Here is a 24,795-nt window from a genome sequence, read left to right on the forward strand (position 1 = left end):
TGACCACTGATGCTTTACGGCATGTTATCCAGTCAAATTTCCAATGTTGTCATTTTTGGCAACAGAGATATTGTAGCTTTAACGTGCAATTGAAACGTGTAGCATCTCTTACTTAAGACGCTGAGAACCAGCAGCTCCCATCCAAATTCAGCCTAACCAGTGGGGGAGATGGTAAGTTCCTTCACATTCATTATATACTAGTTCTGTTTTATTTGACTTTGCCTCCCCCTTACTGTATTTTCAAATGTGTACATGTATTGGTAGCCTTTTATAGTCTTATATTATTAATCTTAAGAATGAAAACACTGGATTCTTCAATGGAAAAGCTGTCAGATTACCAAGTCATCTATAAAAAGAGTTTGTATTTAGCCCAGATTCCAGACTTCCAAAGATGCAGTCTCCCTTGCATTAGATCACAAATATTCATGACTTCCTCTTTGAATTATCCAGCAAACATTCGTTATGCCTCCATTACAAAAACACGCATACAGTGGCTCCAAAAAGTATTTGGCACACTTAAAAATCATTAACATCATTGCATTAAATAACAAAATGTCAAAATAACTGGCATTTATTTTAGATGACTGCACAAGCACGCTTTTCACAAAAATGTTAGTTAGGTACAGTGGGGCTACTGTACATCTGAAAACCAGCTCTGAAATAATTATACGTTACACCAGCAGAGGAAATGGAAATGACAACAATCGCAAATTCAGCAAGTACCAAAAATAGGGTACCATTCTACCTAGCTGCATTTTTCATTATATTTTTAGCTTGCTATTTTTCACCTCCACATATACCTTCAGCATCATTGAAACAATAGGCGAGAGTCTAGAGTGCTTATTCACAGCTTTTTACATTGTTTATCAGTTGGTTTTGACAGGATGGAGACGTCCCTACTGAGAAGACCAACATATGCTGTGTTTTGAATGCTGGTCACCAGCATGTCTGTGAGCTTGTGTCCCCAACAGGGTTCTTACTGGACTAGTTCAGCCAAAAATGAAAATTCTGTCATTTATTCAAACTCTTGTCCTTCCTAACCTACATGACTTTCTTCTGTAGAACACAAAAGTACATTTTTGCATATCCTGGCTACTCTTTTCTTTCAATACAATGAAAGTGAATGAGAACTGGGACTGTCATGTCCAAAATGACAAATAATCTGGCTGATCCAGTAAGACTGAGCTGGCAAATTGTGCTTAACAGCTCACTAGCCTTTTCTACACCAAAAAGGCTTCAGAAGATTTAGAATATAATTGTATGGACCACAAGTGAGATACTTTTATAGTTCTTTTGTTCCCTTTATGAACCTCAAAAGCTCCAGTCCCATTTCATTTTCAATGCATTAAAAAGGCAACCAGAACATTACTCAACTTTTCCTTGTGTTGATCCATGTCCATGGAAGAAAGTAAATTATGAAGGTGAGTAAATGATGAAAGAATTCTCCTTTTGTGAGTGAAACTAATCTTCCAGCTAACTTGAAGGGTTAGTTCACCCAAAAATGAAAATTCTGTCATTAAGTACTCACCCTCATGTTGTTCCACACCTATAAGACCTTTGTTCATCTTCAAAACACAAATTAAGATATTTTTGATCAAATCCAATGGCTCAGTGAGGCCTCTATTGCCAGCAAGACAATCAACACTTTCAATTCCCAGAAAGCTACTAAAAACATACTTAAAACAGCTCACGTGACTACAGTGGTTCAACCTTAATGTTATGAAGCAACGAAAATATTTTTTGTGCGACAAAAAAACAAAATAACGACTTTATTCAACAATATCTAGTGATGGGCGATTTCAAAACACTTTGAAGCTTTACGAAACTTTTGTTTCGAATCAGTGGTTCGGAGCATGCATCAAACTGCCAAAGTCATGCGATTTCAGTAAACGAGGCTTCATTACGTCATAAGTGTTTTGAAATTTCAATGGTTCACCACTGGGGGGCGTGACTTTGGCAGTTTGATACGCACTCCGAACCACTGATTCGAAACAAAAGATTCGTAAAGCTTCGAAGCTTCATGAAGCAGTGTTTTGAAATCACCCATCACTAGATATTTTTGAATAAAGTTTTTTTTTTTTTTTTTTGGTGCACAAAAAGTATTCTTGTCACTTCATAACATTAATGTTGAACCACTGTAGTCATATGAACTGTTTTAAATACAGCTTTCTGGTGAATGAAGGTCTTAAGGGTGTGGAACAACATGAGGGTGCGTAATTAATGATATCATTTTCATTTTTGAGTGAACTAACCCTTTTATCCAGCTAGTTTTGGCAAGACTAGTCCACCAGCAAGACAAGCACAAAGTTGGTCTTTCCAGCAGAGATTTTGGCTTTCCTTTTAGCTTTCCAAGATGAAATGAATAAGATGAGTGCAGATGGGTCTATCTTTAATTGTCGAATTAAACTGCTATTTTATCATGAACATCAAAGACTTTAATCAAGGATCACCAGATTGTAGAGTCGTGCGATTTTGTGTGGACATTCACAAAGTGATAGATGAGGGAGTCGTGAGCTCAAGTGGATCTGTGAAGGACGTTGTGATTCAGAGCAAACACACGCAGTCGCACGTAGCAGCCATGCACCAGCTCCGACACACAAATGTGAAATGCCCCTGTGACTGGCGAACACACACTTAGAGAAGAAAAGGGGTGGGTGGGTGAGTGTTTGTCTGGCGCGGTCATCCTCATGGGAAGAACATCGAAATTCACACACACGTTTGAGATTGAGCACTCAGTGTGACATGTTAATAGCTGTACCAGTTTTATTACATTGCAGGGAAATGGTCACAAGGTGGTTATCAACCTGATGAATTGTAGCACTAGCCTAATAGTGCGTGAGAAATCATGACTGCCTGTAGTTGTCAAACAACACTTCATCTTGACCTAGCCCACCTCAGGACCTAGACCGAAAAACACTGTATGACTTTGGCCATGATTATGCAACATTAATATCTTGTTATTTTGCAATCCCTTCACGTTATGATCATATTTCCATGACTTCTTTCATCTAGCCATGACAACCTTTAGGGGCCATTCGTACAGCATTCTACTGCACTGCTTTTCCATAGTTTTTTGTAAACATGCGCTAGACGGACATGTTGCATCTTCCGCATGACATGGCATTCTAAAAACACAGCATTCAAATTTTTTTTATGTTGGTTTGTTTTTGCATATTGATGAGTATAAACCAAAAAAAGTCCTAAAATACCCATAAATCCCTCTTCTTCACCCCTAAATTCCTTCAAAGGGAGTATCTGCAACTTTACCTGCTGGTCTCTTTCAGATTGTCAGTTTCTCTCCTAGACTGTGCTGCCTGTTTTACAGGTCCCTCTCACTCTGCTGCGAGAGTTTAAGCTTACTTGTATTGGAGGTAAATTTTACAACACGTATCCAAGTTTTTTTTTTCCACATCTATCCAACTCTCTTTTCACTTGAGACTCTTCTGAATATATATTATCTTTAATGAACTATATTCATTTCTGGATGTGATTGTAAGATACTGCAGTGTTGTATGTTGTGTTCACAGTGCCTTTCCTTTGTACAGGAAGTTATATATATATATATCATATGTATATATGTGTATATATATATATATATATATATATATATGTATATGTGTATATATATATATATATATATATATATATATATATATATATATATATATATATATGTATATATATGTATATATATGTATATATATATATATATATGTATATATATATATATGTGTATATATATATATATATGTGTATATATATATATATATATATATCATATGTATATATGTGTATATATATATATATATATATATATATATGTATATGTGTATATATATATGTGTGTGTGTGTGTGTGTGTGTGTGTGTTTGTTTGTTTGTTTGTTTAATTGTTTAATTGTTAATTGTCATGTCTTCTAGAGAATTTAAATGAAAAGGGTTTCAGCAAGACAAACAATCATAAAAGGCCAAGATGAATGTCTTATAAGGCTAATTGGACTATTACTAATGTTCTAACACCCCTTCAGACATTAACAGTTCAGAATGTATGCTCGCACATTTGAGGCTAAATATAGTGTGTTAAGCGCCTGCTGGTTTTTTTAAATAGCCTTTTTCTTACACTAGAGACTCTTCCATCATGCCTGACACATTCCAGTTATTTTCCACCGGAGTTCCTCTCTCACTTTCTCTCTCTCTCTCTCTCTCTCTCTCTCTCTCTCTCTCTCTATGACACACACTTGCTCAAGATCAAAATAGTGTTAAATGTAGACTGTCCATTGCTTGGCTGCCTCCATTTCTTGAGTTCATGCCAAGAGTATCTGTATATAGTTCTTTTAAAGGGTCTGGCACCAGTCTGACAGTCACACTTGGTAAAGCATTGCAGCGGTGCGAGTGGGTAATGCCTGGGCAGTCTGGTTCAGACAGGCTATTAAAGTCGGGTCAAGCTTGATGAGACAATACAAGACCTAAATCACCCTAGAAAGACTAGTTATAAGACTAAAGATAGTTTAAACATACCAAGGCAGCCCACAGCACTGCTGGAACTGCATACAGCCATTGTTAAATAAGAGGAAGTTCTTTTTTTATATAAAAATGAGCCAGGAAATAGTCATTAGAAAGTGAACGGCAGTGTGTGTTTAGCAGGTTGATTTTGTGATTAAGCTCAAATGTAGTGAATAAAATGTATACTCTGGTGGCATCCAGTGAAAAATGTAATATAGCAACACATCAAAATACATTTAATATGAAATATGTAGTGAATCAGTATAGTTTTTTTTTTTTTTTTTTGATCAAGTAATGATCAAGTAATGCCGTATGGGTAGTGAAGGCTACAATTTGTCAAATTGTGACTAAAAAAATAAGATCCAGGCATGTGTTGACCATATACAACTGGAATATATAAACAGAGAAGCACATACAATGCATTTTTCATACCCTACAAAACCACTGACATTTAAAATTGTATTTTAGTAACTTGATGATTTTGGCATTTGTTTGTATATAGTTTGGTATTATGCATTTTTCTTCAGAACAGGTTTTTGAAAATGTTGTGTCACTCTCTGAACTAAAACAAAGATTTCTTTTGTCTAGGTTACGGCACCAGGCACACAAAGAGCTCTATGCATACAAGCAGGTAAGCTGCAGACTTGTCTATTCAAACACTTTACTGTATTATATAAATGCACATTATTTGCTGTATGATTAAAATTGGGTGTGAATGTTTCTTTCTCATGCAATTTCAAACCTTCCGGTTATGGAGTCTCCAAATTGTGATTGAGTCTTACTCTAAATACATTTAATAACTAATTAAGTTATTTTTTTGTTTACAGGTTATTCAAAAGGAAAAAGTCAAAGAATTAAACTTGCATGAGGTAGGAGTTTCCCCTTTCATCCAGCTGTGCAGTTTTTTTTTTTTTTTTTTTTTTGTGGCCAATCATTAATCGTTTACGGTTACATATTGTTTAGGCAAGAGGTGCTTTCTTGGTATTAAAAATGTGCTGTGATGTGGGCATGTGGCATATGAGATTTAAAGGACATCTCTGAGCAAAATTAATTAATGAAAGTAAAACAATACATAACAGTAATAGTATTAACTGATTTGCAATCTGCATTTTCGTAGTGCCAGGACAATTTTTTGCCAAAATATATTTGAGCAGAAAATGAATAGATATATAGTTCACCCATAAATAAAAATGTTAAAGGTGCCCTAGAACTTTTTTAAAAAAGATGTAATATAAGTCTAAGGTGTCCCCTGAATGTGTCTGTGAAGTTTCAGCTCAAAATACCCCATAGATTTTTTTTTATTCATTTTTTTAACTGCCTATTTTGGGGCATCATTATAAATGAGCCGATTCAGGGCTACTGGCCCTTTAATTCTCCTGCTCCACGCCCACGGAGCTCACGCTTGCCTTGAACAGTGCATAAACAAAGTTTACACAGCTAATATAACCCTCAAATGGATCTTTACAAAGTGTTCGTCATGCATGCGTCGGGTCATGTGAGTATAGTATACTGTTATATTGTTTACATTTGATTCTGAATGAATTTGAGGCTGTGATCTGTGGCTAATGCTACACTGTTGGAGAGATTTATAAAGAATGAAGATGTGTTTATGCATTATACAGACTACAAGTGTTTAAAAATGAAAATAGTGACGGCTCTTGTCTCCGTGAATACAATAATAAACGATGGTAACTTTAACCACATTTAACAGTACATTAGCAACATGCTAACGAAACATTTAGAAAGACAATTTACAAATATCACTAAAAATATCATGATATCATGGATCATGTCAGTTATTATTGCTCCATCTGCCATTTTTCACTATTGTTCTTGCTTGCTTACCTAGTCTGATGATTCAGCTGTGCACATCCAGACGTTACTGCCTGCCCTTGTGTAATGCCTAGATCATGGGCTGGCATATGCAAATATTAGGGCCGTACATATTAATGATCCCAACTGTTACGTAACAGTCAGTGTTATGATGAGATTTGCCTGTTCTTCAGTGGTCTTTTAAACAAATGAGATTTACATAAGAAGGAGGAAACAATGGAGTTTGAGACTCACTGTATGTCTTTTCCATGTACTGAACTTTTGTTATTCAACTATGCCAAGATAAATTCACTTTTTCATTCAAGGGCACCTTTAACATCATTTACTCACCCTCATGTTGTTCCAAACCTTTATGAGTTTCTTTCTTTTGTTGAACAAAAAAGATATTTTGAAGAATAATAGTAACCAGACAGTTGACGGCACCCATTGACTTCCACAGTAAGAAAAAAATACTTATGAAATCGATTGTTGCCGTCAACTGTCTGGTAACCAACATTCTTCAAAATATCTTCTTTTGTATTCAACAGAAGAAAGACACTCATACAGGTTTTGAAACAACATGAGGGTGAGTATATGATGTCAAAATTTCCATTTTTGGGCGAACTATCCCTTTAAGTGGTGATAGATTGATGAAATGGCCAGTATTTGGACATTTTCGGGTGTTGGAAAGACTATTGTTTTTTTTTTCTATTTAGCATGCTTTATGTTAATGAACCAATTCAAAAAGAAATGATTCAAGATCTGGGATTTTGCGTATTTTAATTGTAAAAATCATCACTCAAAAGTATCACTCTTTTAAACTCAGTTTAGTTTTTTTGTGTGTGTTGTATTTAGTGTAATTTCAACCTAATTGAGATTACACTGTAACCATAGTAACTGTCAGCCATGATATTAATGAATCGTTTGAATTTTAGCAATTCTGATTCTGCTTACCGATTCTGATTCTTATCGATTCCAAGTTTCGACTTTGAGACCTAATGCATGGACCAAATATACCAATACACATTTTCTTTCTCAACTGTTTCCGTTCACTAACTCAAAACATGAACTACCCTCTACCCTGAATATAAGGACTTTCTAAACACGCTCTTCATGTTTAATCATATAATGAGCGTATGACGTTTAACCTTCACCAGTTCGTACATGACTGCTATCATTTTGCTGGTGTTAATAGGCCAGACTGACTTCATATGTGAGTGCTAATGAAATGCCAGCGACAATATTGAGGTGTGAAGACACCAATGCTCTCGTTGGAAGCTCAAACTCTCCTGGAATTTCCTGTAGCTCTTCTCTCCCTCTCGGTTTCTCATAAGAGCTCATTATCAAGGAATAGGTTCCACTTTTAGGTAACTGTATTTTTTGCATCCTGGCTAAAGCTGGATATTCCTCTATAAAGAGAAAGCAGCTATGTTAACCAAACAGTAATATTGGCTGTGGATGTGCATGAATACCATGTAATCTTCAAGCAAAACAATGATGGCATTGTGCTGAGCTGAGTTATATTTTGTTGGAAAGCTCAGCTTTGTGTCACGTCTGGCTTTTCTTTTTTTTCTTCTTTTTTTTCCCCAGTTGTATTTGATACAACAGCACAGCAATTGCAAGTTGTGTGCATGGTGCAAGTTTGTTCAACAGCAATTCATTAAATAACATTTTATCTGGGTAAGGAACACAAAGTTCTCTCAGCTACTATTGTCCAGCACTAAAACTGCTAGAAGTGTCATTAATATTAACAGCACTCTCAGTGATTTTATATTAGTCATATCTTTTGAAACATTGCCTGAAAACTGTCAGCACTGCCCAGAAGTGCCAAGCAAATGTCAGCCGCACATGTAAGCACCGTTTTTTTTTTTTTTTTTTTTTTGGTATTGTACATGTTTTTTTTTTACTTTCTGTGCCAGCATTCATGACACTCATTTGTCAGACTTAAAGGTTTTATATTTGATACTGATTTTTTATTTATTTATGTGAGCTTTGGGGAAACACTTTCATCCATGAGCCTGCACTGGCTTGGTTTACTGATGCATAAACAACAATAAACGATTTTGAGACAATGAACATCTGACTGTACATGAATCAAATTAGAAATCACTGATTAGGCATTACAATTAACAAGATTACATGTTGCAAAGAATCCACAGTGAAATATACCAAACAAATAAATAATGCTCTACTGAGAGATTCACATAGTTCAACCACTTCCTAGCATTACGATTCCTTTAGAAGGTAATGTTGTTTTTAGTCCAGTGATCCTGTATCTCTCTTCTCTCCTTATCTCAGTAACGTGCCAGTGGGCGGGACCAAAGACGCGATGATGTAGAAGTAGGCATTGATCTGATTCTGCAGAGGCACTTTATTACATCATAATGTGACAAAATTCCAAATGAGCCGTTTTCTGAGCATGGATTCAATAACTAACTTGGACTAAAGAGGAAGTTTTGAGTCCTGAAACGTACAGGATGTTTTTACAGTGCAATGAGCTATTGCATGTCAAAAGATCAAAGGAATTTTGAATTTTTCAATTCATGAATCCTTTAATGTTAATCTAACAACAATAGACAGAAGAAAAAAAATCACTCACTGCTCTTGACTGAATTATTTTTGTAGCTTTAATAAGAATCAGTATATATTTAATTCATACAGTGAAGACTAAGCTGTTTCACATTTGATTATTACATTTCAGTTGTTAAATAAACCTAATGTAGGCCTACCTGAAACCCTACTCCCCTTTCTTGCAATGTTTCAATAGGGCATTTGTGGAACTGAAAATAAACGGGTCAGTAGTCCCCTCGCCTGTACTAGTAATTCTGGATTGCACTTGCGTATGTGCTCAGACAGGAAGGTAGGTCTTGCATAAAGGGGTTGGGGCCGAGCTACAAGCTGATTGGTTTCTCCATCCTGTGCACACAAAAACAATGTTATGATTGTACGCCACAGGCATGGGAGTTTTTTACTAGCATAGTTAGAGATTACAAACGTTTAGCACAGCCATGCACAGCCACTGAGCATTGATTCATTGATTCTGAAATATCATAAACTGTCATATTACTGTATTTGAAGACAAAAATAAGAATTCTACCATTATTTGTTCACCCTCCTGTTCTTCCAAACCTGTATGACTCTTCAAAAATAAGGTCACACTTTATATTAGGTGAATTTAACTACTGTGTACTAACATTTAAAGGGATAGTTCACCCAAAAATCATATACACCCATCATAGGTGTACATGACTATCTTCTTTTAGACAAACACAATCGAAGATATGTTTAAAAAAATCTTTAGTCCTCCAATGGTTGAGGCCGTAATTCGTACGACTCCAGGGGGTTAATAAAGGCCTTCTGAAGCAAAGCGATGCGTTTTTGTAAGGAAAATATCAGAATGCAGAATGCACAAACACGGCCCCCCATTCACAACATTATAAACCTTGGAGGACTAAGGATATTTTTAAATATATCTCTGATTGTGTTTGTCTAAAGAAGATAGTCATATACACCTAGGATGGCTTGAGGGTGAGTAGATCATGGGATAATTTTCATTTTTGGGTGAACTATCCCTTTAAATACCTACAAGACTATGGATTTACTGTATAAGTACATGTTGTCCTGTAAAATTCCCACATTTACTGCCTGCATGATGACAGCATTTTCATTTTTGAGTGAACAATCCCTCTAACTAGATCCACTTCACTAGATCCAACATTGAGTTAAGGAGTGTCCGACCACAGCATGAAGCCTAGGTTTTTAAGTTCAAGCCTCCATGAGTTGGAAAAGTGATCCGTCTGACTTCATGAGCAGAATTATACAGCTTCGTACTGCGCTATCAACTCTGTCCTTGGTCATGCATACAGCGGCCCTAAGCACAAAAATGAGTAAATAATGTTTTGAGAGCTGAGATTATAAGTGCCCTTCCTATAAGGTGATTAAATACATAGACAGACACATTGCACGGTACAGCTTGTGCACAGATGATTGATATGCAAACACACTGGTGCAGAAAACTAGCATATGTGCCAGTTGCCAAGATATGGATCCTCATGTGGCAACCAGTGAGAACAGCATGGACATAAATATCACCGCATCAGTGAGTAAGATTTATCGTGCGTAATTCCACTGCAGTGAAACAGTCGGAAATAAAACTCCACGGTTTGTGTTTTATAATACTGCAGCTCTCTAGGTGAGAGATCTAACAGACCAGAGCAGTAGCGTGAAACGGACTGAGCAATGCTTATGAAAGTTTATTTCCGTTTGTTAAAAAAGACCGTATCTTTCAATTCAGAAAGATATTTCACAGTGGCATACAATCACTATTTAGGCCTCACTATTCTGATAGGAATGACACTGGCCTGGTTGGATGATTGATTATTAATAGATTAGCTTTGCTTGGAGTATAAAACCAGCAGTGAAGTATAGGCACTTGTCTGTTGTCTGCAGGATGCAGCTACATGTTTAGTGTTATGAAGAAACATGCGCACACATGGGCGTATTCTGTTGCTTGCTTGCCCTTATTCTTTTCTGACAGAACCCAACAGTGAATATTCAACAGACAATTTCGTATTCTTGCAGTCTCGCTCATCTCAAACAGAGAACCATTGTGTCTCGATAATTTGCTGGCCATCCCCTAGTCAGGGTCAATGACACCTAAAGCACTTGGACCGTATCTTATTTTATGATACACAAACAGAACAGTAAATAACTGTTGTGACAGACACCCTTGTGCCCAGGCACATTTGTCCGAAACCTCTTTTGTTCTCTTACAATTACTAGTTGTGCATTTCCCTGCTCCCTTATTTACTGTCAGCAAGGTTAATGAAATATTTACTTTGTGCACAGTTCTGGAAGATAATATGAGCTATCTGTCACTTGAAGTAAAAGTGTCTTAACCCTGTAGTCTTGGTTGTTGTTGTTGTTGTTGTTGTTGTTGTTGTTGTTGTTGTCATTTTTCTTTGAGAAACTTTTTTTGGCTTGTGCACTCATTCAGAAAGTCTCTTTCTTTCACATTGTTAAAATAGTGTAACAGTAATTTTGCAATAGTTTTTTAATGTCTCAAATGAGATACAAACAATGTTATTTGAGAACCTGAATACACTGTCCCACAAACATTGCATCTCTTGTTTTTTAGTAAAATATCACACCATTTTGAGAATACTTTAACGTTTCTAAAAAAAAATTAGTTAAATTATTTTAGATTAAGGTTATATTAAATGTAGGTTATATAGTAACCTATATATAACAACTAGCCGTAGTTACATGTTACTACATGTACTTACTATAGTAATAACAGTAAATTATGCATAATTACAAGTAACTAACCCTAAACCAAACCACAACTGTAACTCTATAGTAAGTACATGTAGTTAATTAATAATACTTATTTAATTAATAATAGTACTTAATAGTTAATTAATAGTACTTATTTGAGTAATTACAGTGTAACTATGGCACTGTAAAATAAAGTGTAACCGGTTATATTACTGGTTTCTAAAGCATTTTTAAAATGTACTGCTATGTTACCTGACTGCAGGTTATTTCATGTTATGAAAAAAGCATTTTATGCTTTCTGGGAAACCCTAACATAATTTTCATGCATATTTTCCAGCATTGTTCGCATGAATTAAGCACGGTTTACCTTGATACACCCTGTCTCGCTATTTGGCTTTACCTCAGTTCACTTTGTCATTTTCTTATATATTCTTCTGAATTTTAATGACTACTTTGTCAATGGAACTAGCTAGTAGTCCTCAATCTTATATGGAATAGCCAAGACCTGAGTCTTTTGCCTATCTCCAGTTTACATCACCATTTAATTACGTCCAAATGTTCACAGAATTCCACCCTCTGATGTGAGACAGGTCATTAATCAAAGTGTTTGGCTTGGCTTTTATAGCACCAGGTCTAGACATGTTAGGCAGCAATCAGAAAAAGCTATATTTCCACTGACGCTTGTGTCCATGAAATGTTGCCTTTTTTTTTTTCTTTTTTTTTAGATAAAATGCCATATCCACTTCACTGCTAGATAACAAAGGAACTTTTTGAGCGTAGGCCATTTCATGACTTAAGATGGAGAAAAAAATGTTATCGAGAATATTGGTTTTATATTCATAAAGTTAGCAGTCCTGAATGAATACTGCATTACAACACTGATCTCTGAAGGTGATAACATCCATTACTTGTTGAGACAAGTGTATTCAATGGAACTGTTTTCTTCTTTGAGGATAAAATGTTTATATTTAAGCTTTTTATCTGTGTGTTCATTGGAATTTATTGTTTTCTCTCTCCAGATTTGTGCGGTGTGTTTGGAGGAATTCAAGCAGAAAGATGAATTGGGAATCTGCCCGTGTAAACATGCCTTTCACAGAAAGTGAGTACCCTGGCATATGTTGTTTTCTAAAAGAGGAAAATTTCTGCACCTCTAGCAGCGGCCTAACTGGGCTAAAAATTACATTGGAGTTTGAGGTTGGATTACCTGTTTTACGAAAGGTGGCAAACAGGTTGTTTTGGACACTTGAAAAAGCATAAATTACAAACTTAAAACATTAAACTAAACGCAAGTTTGCAATGTTACATGGTTTCAAGTGTGCTGGATAACTGTGCTCTGTCATTGATCTAGTTGAAATGTGTCTGCCTCACCCATCTTCTCATTCGCCCCTTTGTGAAACATTTGCACTGGGCTGTATGTCAGAGTAAATGCCAAAGTAAATGTCAGAGTAATGTTTGGACACTTATCAGAGGGGTTGGGAGCTCTCTGTTCTTTTTAAACATTTCAACATTTTAGTTTGCCTCTCTAGGAATCCAGCCAAATTTTAGAGCATAAAGTCATTACAAGTAATATATGAAATGCTTTGTGTGTGTGTGTGTGTGTGTGTGTGTGTGTGTGTGTGTGTGTGTGTGTGTGTGTGTGTGTGTGTGTGTGTGTGTGTGTGTGTGTGTGTGTGTCTGTGTGTGTGTCTGTGTGTGTGTATATATATATAGGGTGAGTTCAGGTTGATTGGGACACTTTTCTGAAGCCATCTCAATGGCAAAAAAAGTCTCCCAATCACCCTGAACTCCATCCATCCATCCATCCATCCATCCATCCATCCATCCATCCATCCATCCATCCATCCATCCATCCATCCATCCATCCATCCATCCATCCATCCATCCATCCAGTGCTTATTAGTGATTTCCAAAACCATTTTTTTATGTTTCTATAATGTTTAATCCACACCACCATGTGTAGGCTCTTTAGTTTGCCACCTGTTGGAGTTTGGGTTCCTTGCCGCTGTCGCCTTTGGCTTGCTTAGTTGGGGACACTTGACATTTGACTTGACATTTGATAATCAACAGTGCTTTGATCTGCCTGCATTGACACTATTCTTTAAGAGCTGCTGTGCAGCCAAAATTATGTACCAGTTATCAATGTAAAGCTGCTTTGACACAATCTACATTGTAAAAAGCGCTATATAAATAAAGTTGACTTGACTTGACTTTAGTCGTGGTAGTGTTTCTAATGCTAAAATATAATTCTTGTTGGGATTTAGTTGATTTAAAGATAGATCACACAAAAGTTTCATCAGAAGCAAGTCTTTAGGAACAACTAGAAACTATTTGGAAGTAAATAACAACAGAGACTGTGGGAAAAGAACATGAAAACAATGCCATTAAGAATGCAAGCTGTTAGTGTTGGACTATTTAGTTGTTTCAGTTTGTTATTTGCCTAATAAATGACAATACAATTTTCAGTTTTAAACTAGTTTTGGACAGATTCTGATTATATTATATTATATTATATTATATTATATTATATTATATTATATTATATTATATTATATTATATTATATTATATTATATTATATTATATGTTGTATATTAAATGCTATATTATTATTGTTATTATTAAAACTGTTTTGTCATTAAAAATATATTAAAGAATAATGAAAAAATACATTTAAAAAAATAAAAAAAAACATTTGTGCATTAGAAGCTCATAGTGTTGTAGTTATGCCACAAAGATGCTAGCCGATACATAACTACATGAAACATAATATAATGTGACACTTTCTATATATAATGTTGACATTTTCTTAGTCCTTGAGTGCCTTGGCCTTATATGTTTCCTAACAAGTTTAACTATTCCTTATACAAAGGGCACCTGGATACGAAGATTTTTACCCCAGTAGAACTCTTAGCATTTCTTGTTTTAATGTTACTACATCACATGATGCATATCATTTGAATGTCACGCTGTATGATGTACGAGTCGCAGGGTATTCCCATTAAGAAACCACCAAAAATGAATCTCAGTCAGTCCTGATTTGAATATTTTCTTACCACATAAAATATTCTTACCTCTTTTCTGTAAAGGAGAAAAAGGTAAACTAAAACTAAATGCATTTGAACTATTAATAAAGGACAGAAAATGAACAGTTTGTATGTAATATGTCAGCTTTGACTTCAGCAGGTTTTTCTCAATCAACATGGTTCAAATAACAACATAAATAAAAATATAATTATACATAATTAGAAAGATTATAAAATAATTATAAAAAATATCAAATATATACATTTTTATGTTTGCATAATGATTGTTATGGACTGTTATTGAAATACAGACAGACAAAGGAACTCACACTCATGTTTATACCACATTCAAATCCCTAAAATCCCAAATCCCTGGTTAAATGTAGACCTCTGTATCATAGATCTGTTTGTGTACCTGATAGGACCAACACGTCCTAAAATAGAACTGTGCTTACAGTGAATTATTCATCAGAGCAGAGATGCCAACATCTCACTCAGACTAACCCGAGATTCAGTCTCACTTTCCACATGGGCTTCCTGCAAGGAGATGCCCAGCTTCGCCAACACACAACACAACCAGCCCTGAGATATCATATGAGATCACTTTTGACTTGCTACCAGTAATAGTTCGGGTTAGTGGAGCCTGTTTGTAGTGGGCAGTTTCACATACTCTGCTGTGATCTGGGAAATTTTAAGCATAATGTTATCTAGTTTGCCTTTCATCTACCACATTTTCTCTGTGTCTTTCTCTCTCAGGTGCCTTATCAAATGGCTGGAGGTGAGGAAGGTATGCCCGCTGTGCAACATGCCCGTCTTGCAGCTGGCGCAGCAGCAGAGCATGTCCGAGCCTGTGCCCCCAATGCAGCAGCCTTTGCCCGGAGTGGAGAACCTGGTGTAGCTCCTCCTGTTTCTCCTAAAAATGTGACCACCACTACCTTCACACTCCCTCCTGTACAGGTACACACTCATATCCAAGGACAGACCACAGGATTTGTGCCCGGAGCCACGGTGACCTGTGACCTGCATATGTTCCTGTCCCGTCTCGGTGGCTTTATAATGGATTTTTTCCCAAATTACAATAATAGATGATTTACTCGATCTGTCTTATCTGGGTTTAGCTTTTCTTCCTGTGGGATAATGAAGAAGAATTAAGTTTACATGGCCAAGCCATGTTTAAAGTAACCGTTCCACACCAAAGCACTTTTTTGAGGACACCAGTGAGAGGCAAAAAAAAAAAAATACAAGGACTAAAAATAACATAAAAATACTTTTTTAACATAAGTTTTTTTTTTAACAAGCACTTTACACAAAGTCTACTCAAACCTAGTTGCTTGTGATAGTAGCAAGATCTTTTTTTTTTTAATATATTTTATGATTTCAAACTTTTTTAGTTGATGTACACAGAGCCACAGAGCAAACCATTGGTATTATTTTCATTTAAAAGGGTTATGTTTATACTGTATATTAAAGGGACAGCAGCTCTCCAATGTGTATATGTTTGTTTGTTTGTGTTGTGACGGTCAGTAGGATGGCTGTATTGGTAGATACGGTTCGCTGTGACCTTTAGCTGGTGCCCAAAACAAATGTGAATGCAGAGTTTGTGTTATTAAGGTCAGGATGTGACCCAGCAGTATTTGATCTGTGTTCTGTGGATGCTTTATGTTTGACATGCTTTTTAACTGAGGGGCTGTGTTAAATACACACACACACACATGTCTGTGGCTTTGGGTTCAAGGGTGAATTTGATAAGAATTTTAAAGTAACCTAAAAGGCTGAAAGCAAAAGAAAAAACACTATTGTCACTCTTAGACTTCATTAGATGTTCTAAATAACTCAGATTTTCCCAGCCAGTCTATATGACATGACAATTATATAAATAATACCTTTTATTTAGTAAGGCCCCCTGCAATATGTATGCTGTCGGCCTACACTTTGGGAACTGCTGCCATAAACCCCTCCTATTTCCACTAACTGTTCATAGTTGAAGCATTAGTCAGTTTCTGGCTTCAGTTTCCTAATCCAGACAGTATTTTTTGTCCAGTTTGTTCATCAGCTGTAGAGTTTTGCAGATCTGTTTCTGGAAATAGTTAAACAAGGTTTTAACTAAATTTAAACTGAACAAAATTTTCCAAAGTATTGTTTTGTGTCTTATCATGTCTTATTTATGTCTTTCATGGATTTCATGGATTATTGTTACATAAATCTCCCAGGTACTGTTGAGATGTATTATATTTTCTTAGCTATCACAAATCTCCCATGAAGCTGTGGCTCTTTGCAAAGCAGTAAACGTGTGTGTGTGTTTGTGTGGTTCTCATATTGTGCTACATAGCTTTCTGAAAATATACTTGGCTTAAAGCCCTAGATCTGTCTCCAACAAATATTAATAAATGAAATACTGCTCTAGTGAGGCAAATCAAACTAGACCCGCTACAGAAACAAACTCAGATCTGACCAGAAGTCACTGGGATTGGAAAATGCCCTCAGTACAGACCCAGCTGACATACACAGTCTAGTCTAGTATCATTCCAGCATCTTTCAGCAGTGAATCAGTCCGGCACTTTGTAACACAGAATTTTCAGCCATTAAAATGCAGCAGGTGGATGCTGTCAGCAGGATGGGCCGTTCTTTATTCTCCATAATAGAATGGACGCTCTGGCTCTTTCCTGCTCTATAGTAGTCCTGGGTTTTTTTTTTTGTTTGTTTTTTTTCTTTTCAGGGTCATCCCACCAACCTTTTAAGGTCAGGTTGGGTCTCTGTGCCCTCCATGTTAAGGCAGTCTAGGAAAGTATGTATATTGTTATATATATGGGCTGGCCACAACACTATAGAAATGATGCCAAATGTGGAAAAATTTTGTAGTAGAATTATCTGACACAAGTAATGCTTTATGTAAACCCAAACTAAATCTGCACTGGTTTTATTTAAAGTGCTGTCTGGTCATGAATCGAATGTTGTGATACTCATTCATTGCCAAGCAAACTGCCCATGTTCTGCAGTGTGTCTGTGTTTTTGAGAGGCTAGATTCAGATTGTGAATTAAGTTAAGCTTATTTAATGAGGTTTTATTTTTATTTATTTCTATTCTCTTTTTTTGCGCATTTGCTGAGTGTGTGAAGTTGTATAAATTACCTAAAAAAAAGAAAAAATGTAAAAAAAAAAAAAAAAAAAAGCTTTTTTTTTTTGTTTGCTCTGGTACTTTGTCTTAACGAAGAGTAAAACACTGAGGGTTTACTTTAGACTTGTAATTCCTTATCATGGACAAATATTGTTTAATTGGGAGTCCTAAATTAGGATGTCTCCTTCATTTCTTTGGTGTTTGTAACACAGCAGGTCTTAAAGAGTCGCTCTGATCACGAATGTATACATATAGAGAGCTGTGGTTCAACTGTGTCATTATAATGTGAAAGTAGTTGATTGTGTCTAAAATCGAGTTACGTCACTGCACTTTTCATATTCTTCCGTTTTGGTGGTATTGGTGCCTCTCCGTTGAGGCGGAACTTAAATGGGGCAAAAAAAAAAAGTTATCTTATTTATTGTGTGGTTTAAAACCCATAACATTTCAATAGTACGTTCTAACAGCTCTAATTTAGTGATAATGCAGATTAGGCAAAAAAGGCTTTCTTGACATTGTTTAAAGTAATTTAACCGATCCAAAATTGGTTTGAAAACATATCTAAAAAGAAACATCTCTCTGTTTATACAGGAGGTAGTCCTCAAGTGGATTGGGAATGTTGTTAAGTGATAAGGTTACATTTTTCCTCATCATATTCAAAATGTTTATTTAATGATCATTACTGAGAGTGCCATATCTGGTTGACCAATTGTATGTTGTAAAGACAAAATTAGGATTTCAGTTGCAACTTTACAACTTTTGTTTGTTCCTAACATGCTTTTTAGACTAGAAGAAGACATTTTAAAAAGCTGTTGGAAAGAGATTGGCAGTATTTCTGTTGTAAAGTAGTAATTTCGTAGAATGTGGTCAAGAGTCACTAAGGCACATAATGTAATTCAAATGTTTTTTTGTTTTTTATATACATGATTATCAAAACTGAACTGCCAATACTATTCCAAAGTCATTGTGAACCACCATGGAATTTTCAACTTCCTCTTTCCCCACACCACTCTTTTGCCTCATTCTGAGATATTGCCCCGCCCCTCACCATTGTGACCTCACAGATGTAAACATATGAGCCCCACCCCTTCCCAACACAGTCTTGTTTTAACACTGCTAATGTTTGTGAATCTCACAAACATGTTTGTATAAGTAAGAATTCTGCAGCAGAATATTTTCTGTATAGTATTTGTAAACTATATTTTTGTATATTTAATCAACATTTTGAAGAAAATAAAAAATGCAAAGATGCTTTTTTTTTTTTTTGCTAATTTTGTGTTATATTCATTAAAATATGTTGCATGTGACTGACTTGAATTGTAAATAAAGTTGCCAAGTTTTTGAAATAAAGAATATTTGTTGTCTTTCTTAAGATTAAGAATTTTTTTCAAGATCAGTATTAGCGTTACAATAAAGGTATATTGTGGGATAGTGGGGTAAGCTGCTCCACCTTAACTTAAGTTGTCCTCTAAGCAAGAAATTAGGTTTAATATTCAGAATATTGAAACTAATAATTCTATTTTCATTTTCAAATCACTGTTTTGGGAAGAACTACTATAATAATTCATTATCTTTAGCTAAATAATTTACATGCTTTTGTCCACTGGTGATTGACATAAATTGATATTTTTGGACCTGTATGAATTAGTTTTGACAGCAAATTAATTGTACCTGCTGAGCAGAAAATAAATATAAATAAGTAAATAAATGTATAAATAAGTAAAAGTAAATGAAAATTCTGTTCTGACATAGAACTTGGAAGTGCTGGACGTAGACAATGAATGAGAATGACACAGAAGAGAAGAGATTGTTGAATAAAGTCATTTTTGTTTTGTTTTTGCGCACAAAAAGTATTCTTGTCACTTCATAAAATTAAGGTTGAACCACTGCAGTCACGTTGACTGTTTTAATGATGTCTTTAGTACCTTTCTGAACCTTGAAAGTGGTGGTTAAATTGCTGTCTATGAATGAGTCATATACCTCTCAGATTGTATCAAAAATTTCTTAATTTGTGTTCTGAAGATGAACGAAGGTCTTACAGGTTTGGAATGACATTAGGGTGAGTAATTAATGAGAGATTTTTCATTTTTGGGTGAACTAACCCTTTAAATACCTGTAATTAGAATATATTACGTTCTAAAATACTCGTATTCAGATTAAACTTACTTTTTTATTGATGACATGGTTAGCCTACATGTTATTCCCACAATGGCAGTAAATTATTCATAATTCATTGATTCTCCCTACTGCTACTTTATCTTGTAATATCTTTATCTTGTATTTTCCTTTAAAAAACATTCTACTGCTTATATACATTCAGAAGCTCTTCCAGGTTTGTGGAATTGCACACACAGACCAGCCACTAGTCATGTGACATAGAAAACAGACCTACAGCATGATCACTGGATTTACGGGAATCATTTCACTTTTAAGAAGTGTTTTCTCAACATTGCATATCAGCTCCTGATGAACACATTCATTATTATTAAAATTATCACTCTGTCATGTATTACTTATGTTAACCATGCATTACTGACTCTGGAAGGTTTTTGTCTTTCAAACACATTAAAATATACAAATTCACATTTCATATTTACATGGAATGCAGGGAACCTCTTTGACCTAATATATTTACTTGAAGTACCCCCATAGATTTTAAGTTAATAAGTTAGGCCAAGTATAAAAGTCGATAATAATAATAAATAATAAGTTCACGGTTCTCTGAGGTCGGTTAAAGGTCACATGACACGTAGGCAAACAAATAAAATATTTCATCTTTTTAGTAAGTGTTTTATTTTGATTGTTTTCATGTTAAAATAATTTATTATTTTTGATAAATTATGATTTAATTAATAACTTTGTATTAAACTCACGAACCCCAGTCTGGGAAACCCTGTTTTAATGTTATATTTAATGCAATTTGTGTTGTTGGTAACAAAGTATGGAATATATTTTCTTTCTCTTTGTATTTTTATATCAGTATAACAATATGTAGGCTACAAGATTATCCTATTCAAATCAATGTGATAAACAAGTTATAGGTCAAAAGTAATCTGAAAGTAATCAAAAAGTAGATTATATAAATTTACGTGTAGGCCTAATCCTGCATATCACTTGAGGATATGCAGGAAACATCTGGTCCTATTCTGTTTTCTCAAGCTTTAAATGCTCATTCTCTTGTAGATCAAATTTAAATGGGGATTTTAGAAAATAATTAAATTGGATTTTCTCTCGATCGCTCTGTCGTATTCCTCACCCCAATATACTGTATATCGTTATCCAAACACCCTCCCACCCCTTTCAACGTGATTACAAGTGTTGCACTAGCAAGCACCTCACATTTTATTCTGAAAATATAAATATAGTTTGGCTTCTAACTCGAGTTCACTCTCTTCGTCCGAAAGGTCAATAACTTGGTATGTTTATTCTGCCCTTCAGCCATACTGACCCACTAACTTCACTCTCAGCATGTTTAGAGCGTGCTTATCAAACACAACACAATTCCCTCTACAGATAAGCCGACAGAGGAACAAGAGCTTGTCTTTACTGTAAACAAATAAATACACACAGCTATCAGTTTCTTTTCTAAATGGAAATTCCTCCAGAGAACTTGCCTATTTGTATCACACACAAAAACTTCCACAGACGCTAAACTCACACTTGCTGTGAGTGATAAAACAATGTTTATATGTAAACAATTATGTGGCTATATTATACTAGGTGTAACTAAAAACCCTGTATCATTTACTAAAGGTATAGGCCTATTCTTTGACAGTGAGCAAACCACATTATTTTCTGCGTGCTTAAACTGTGCACCACTGGCCTCTGGTGGACACTGTGATCAATGCAAAATGATGTTCTTCTACATTTTAAATAATGTGCAAGCAGGACAATGCACAATACTGATCAGCCCTCGGCAAAATGCTCAGTACACGACAAAATATGTGATTTTAATGAGAAACATTTGACAATGAGCTGGTCCAAATTTAATAAAAGTACTGTAATGATATTGCCTGAGGTCCCACTTAACCTCCCGTTGCATTTTATTTAACACTAATTTGTCTTTTTTTTTTCTTTTTTTTTTTTTACCCGTGTATGTTGCTTTTAACAACCAAAAACTGGTGCCAAAAGTAAGTAAATAAATAAATCAAAATCTAATAATTAAAAGGTAACACTTTACAATAAGGTTCCATTTGTTAACATTAGTTAGCTAACATGCTAACAATGAAAAAAACGTCTAAATGCTAATTTCAAAATTTACTATGCGAGACACATTGATGGTAAATCAAATAAACTTTCAGCTAAATATGATTATCCATTAATGAAGGCTCAATTAACCCTATCTTAATCAAAAATGCCTCTAACTGAGGAATCATCATAATGTGAGTACGTATTTAATTATTATTTGACTGAATCATGTTTTTGGTTAATATTTCCTGCTTTAGATCAAAATGTGGTGAAACATGTTCATTCCAGTGGGCATGAAGTATATCCAGCCGCCTATAAATAGCTATATTTCAAGCTCACTCATCAGACAAAATGTCTTTCCTTCAGGCACACGAACTATTTCAAAAACTTCCACAGGCACTAAACCGTACTATTGTGGTGTACTGAATTAAAAGCAGAGGGAAATCTGCCTCTGTGTGGTTACTGGGAGTGCTTTTACTCAGAATGTCACGCAGTAAGATGACATTCATCACAAAAAAAGTAGCACCTGGGACAGGTGGCTTCATAAAAGATGCAGGAATTTTCTGGAATTTCTTTTAAGTCTTAAATCTTACAGATTATTACAAAGACAGCAGATGTAAAGTTCAAGGTTATAATCTGACTCTCATCTGCCATCTGATTCAGCGTCTCCTGCAGCAGGACCCAAACTGGCAGATTGGTTTGGAGGAAATCCTGCTCCCTTCATGATGAGCAGCACTGAGCCTAAGATTAGCTACTAATGACTCAAATATTCACATTTTGACTCACTATTTTATATGCATTTATGTTTTTTGTTTATTGTTACACGATTCTAAAGTCAGAGCTCATATGTAATGTATGTAGACAAAAGGATTTCTGTAATTTGTTTCAGGCCACCCTTTAAGAAAGAAGAAACAGGAAAATGGAAATTTTATTTGCACTACTTCCCATCACAGTTCCAGGTTTCCCTCTGAGCCGTAGAGTCTTGTGGGTTTGGCGAGCCTCCACAGTAGTGTCTGGCACCTTGCCCTTCACAGCCAACTTTATGGCAGAACTCCATGTCAAGGTCATTGTGATCCCAGAAGTTCCAAATGGCGCAGAAGTTCCTGTCTTGACCTCTCCATCCCTCAGCTTAACGCCTTGCGAGGCTTCCGAGGCTTGGTAGCGTCTGCCACCTTGGTTTGATATTTGTGTTTGGCAGTATTACTTTATTGTTATTTGTTGACCACATACAACATGAATAAAATGTGACAATGTATGAATTTTATACCAAAAAAAAAAAAAAAAAACTGACAGGTGAAGTGAATAACATTGATTATTTCACACTGTAAACCCGAATAAGTTAGCAAAACTCAAAAAATTAGGTACATAAACTTTGAATTTCTTAACTTAAAATTTTGAATTTAGGAGAAGTGGCATATTTCAGTTTTGTTCGCCTGTATTTTAATTGCTCTTCACTTGAAATTTTTGAGTAAGTTAATAAACATATAAACTTAAAATTATCATGTAATCTTAACACACACACATATATTACATAAGAAGACAGGAAGCGAAGTTGGAAGAGAGAGAGAGAGAGAGAGAGAGAGAGAGGGACGGAATCGGGAAAGGTCTGTGAGCCGGGACATGAACTCAGATCGCCCACAATGGCGCAATATGTTGAGCTGCCCATGAGGCTATTAGCGCTGACATCTTAAATTATATTAGCAGAAATTTAGCTAGCTATAACTAGCTAATTCAGCAAATACGAACTGGTAACAAAATGCTTTGATAACATTAGCATTGCATAGCGATATGCTCCACTCGTCAACATAATGGTAAAAAAAACACTTAAAGGGATAGTTCACCCAAAAATTAAAATTTGATGTTTATCTGCTTACCCCCAGTGCATCCAAGATGTAGACGAATCAAAATTAAAACCTGCTGCTCATGACGACACATTAATGTCCTAAGACACGAAACGATCGGTTTGTGCGAGAAACCGAACAGTATATAATTTTTACCTCTAATACACCACTATGTCCAACTTCGTTCAGCTTCCGGCTAGTGAGGTCAAAAAACGCGTTGTGATGACTGAAGTGATGTCTCACCCATATACTTCAATGAGCGCGAGACATCACTTCCGTTGACAGAGCGCGATCAGACCTCACTAGCCGGAAGCTGAACGAAGTTGGACATAGTGGTGTATTAGAGGTAAAAATTATATAAATACTGTTCGGTTTCTCGCACAAACCAATCGTTTCGTGTCTTAGGAAATCAATGTGCCGTCACGAGCCGCAGGGTTTAATTTGAACTTGTCTATGGAAGTTTTTTCGACTCTTATTGTTCAAGTTCCCAATCACTGCTATTATTTGACTGACAGACGGCAGCGGTTGCAGTTAAAAATCATAATTTGCGTTCGACTGAAGAAAAAAAGTCCTCTACATCTTGGATGCCCTGGGGGTAAGCAGATAAACATCACATTTTCATTTTTGGGTGAACTATCTCTTTAACAGAAACTCTTCTATATTGGGATAGCAAAGCATTAAATGCTACTAAATCCCACACTTAATATTAATCTTGCACAAAAAAACAAACAAATATACAATTAATTTTAGCATTTATTCTCCCTTTCAAGTGTCATGCTGGGAAATAGAAATCCCAGCCCAGTTTCAGGTTAATTTAAGTTTATCTAAATTAAAAGAAACAAGTTCATAAAACAAAACAATGAAACAATTCAAATTACTTGTGTAATGTGTCAGTTTCGTGAACTCAAAAAAAAAAGAAAAGTTCTAAATACTCATAAAAGTTTGTTTGATTGAACTAAATTGTTTCATTTGAGTTTGCCCTACTCAAACTAATTAATTATTTTGAGCGTTGGGATTTACAGTGCATTACAATAGTAACTTT

General features: G+C 35.4%; 1 protein-coding gene across 2 annotated transcripts in view; it reads left to right on the forward strand.

Annotated features, from left to right (window-relative positions):
- Positions 1-17,345, forward strand: part of rnf24 (ring finger protein 24) — a 34,820-nt gene extending 17,475 nt beyond the window's left edge. For both annotated transcript variants that reach the window (XM_067403555.1, XM_067403556.1), the window contains 4 exons: positions 5,091-5,133; positions 5,330-5,371; positions 12,611-12,690; positions 15,370-17,345. In XM_067403555.1, coding sequence (XP_067259656.1) covers positions 5,091-5,133; positions 5,330-5,371; positions 12,611-12,690; positions 15,370-15,511 — 307 coding nt within the window. In that variant the 3' untranslated portion in view covers positions 15,512-17,345. The remainder of the gene's footprint in view (positions 1-5,090; positions 5,134-5,329; positions 5,372-12,610; positions 12,691-15,369) is intronic.
- Positions 17,346-24,795: the final 7,450 nt, after the last annotated feature.

Source organism: Chanodichthys erythropterus, chromosome 12, assembly GCF_024489055.1.
Source record: "Chanodichthys erythropterus isolate Z2021 chromosome 12, ASM2448905v1, whole genome shotgun sequence".
Classification (NCBI taxonomy): domain Eukaryota; kingdom Metazoa; phylum Chordata; class Actinopteri; order Cypriniformes; family Xenocyprididae; genus Chanodichthys; species Chanodichthys erythropterus.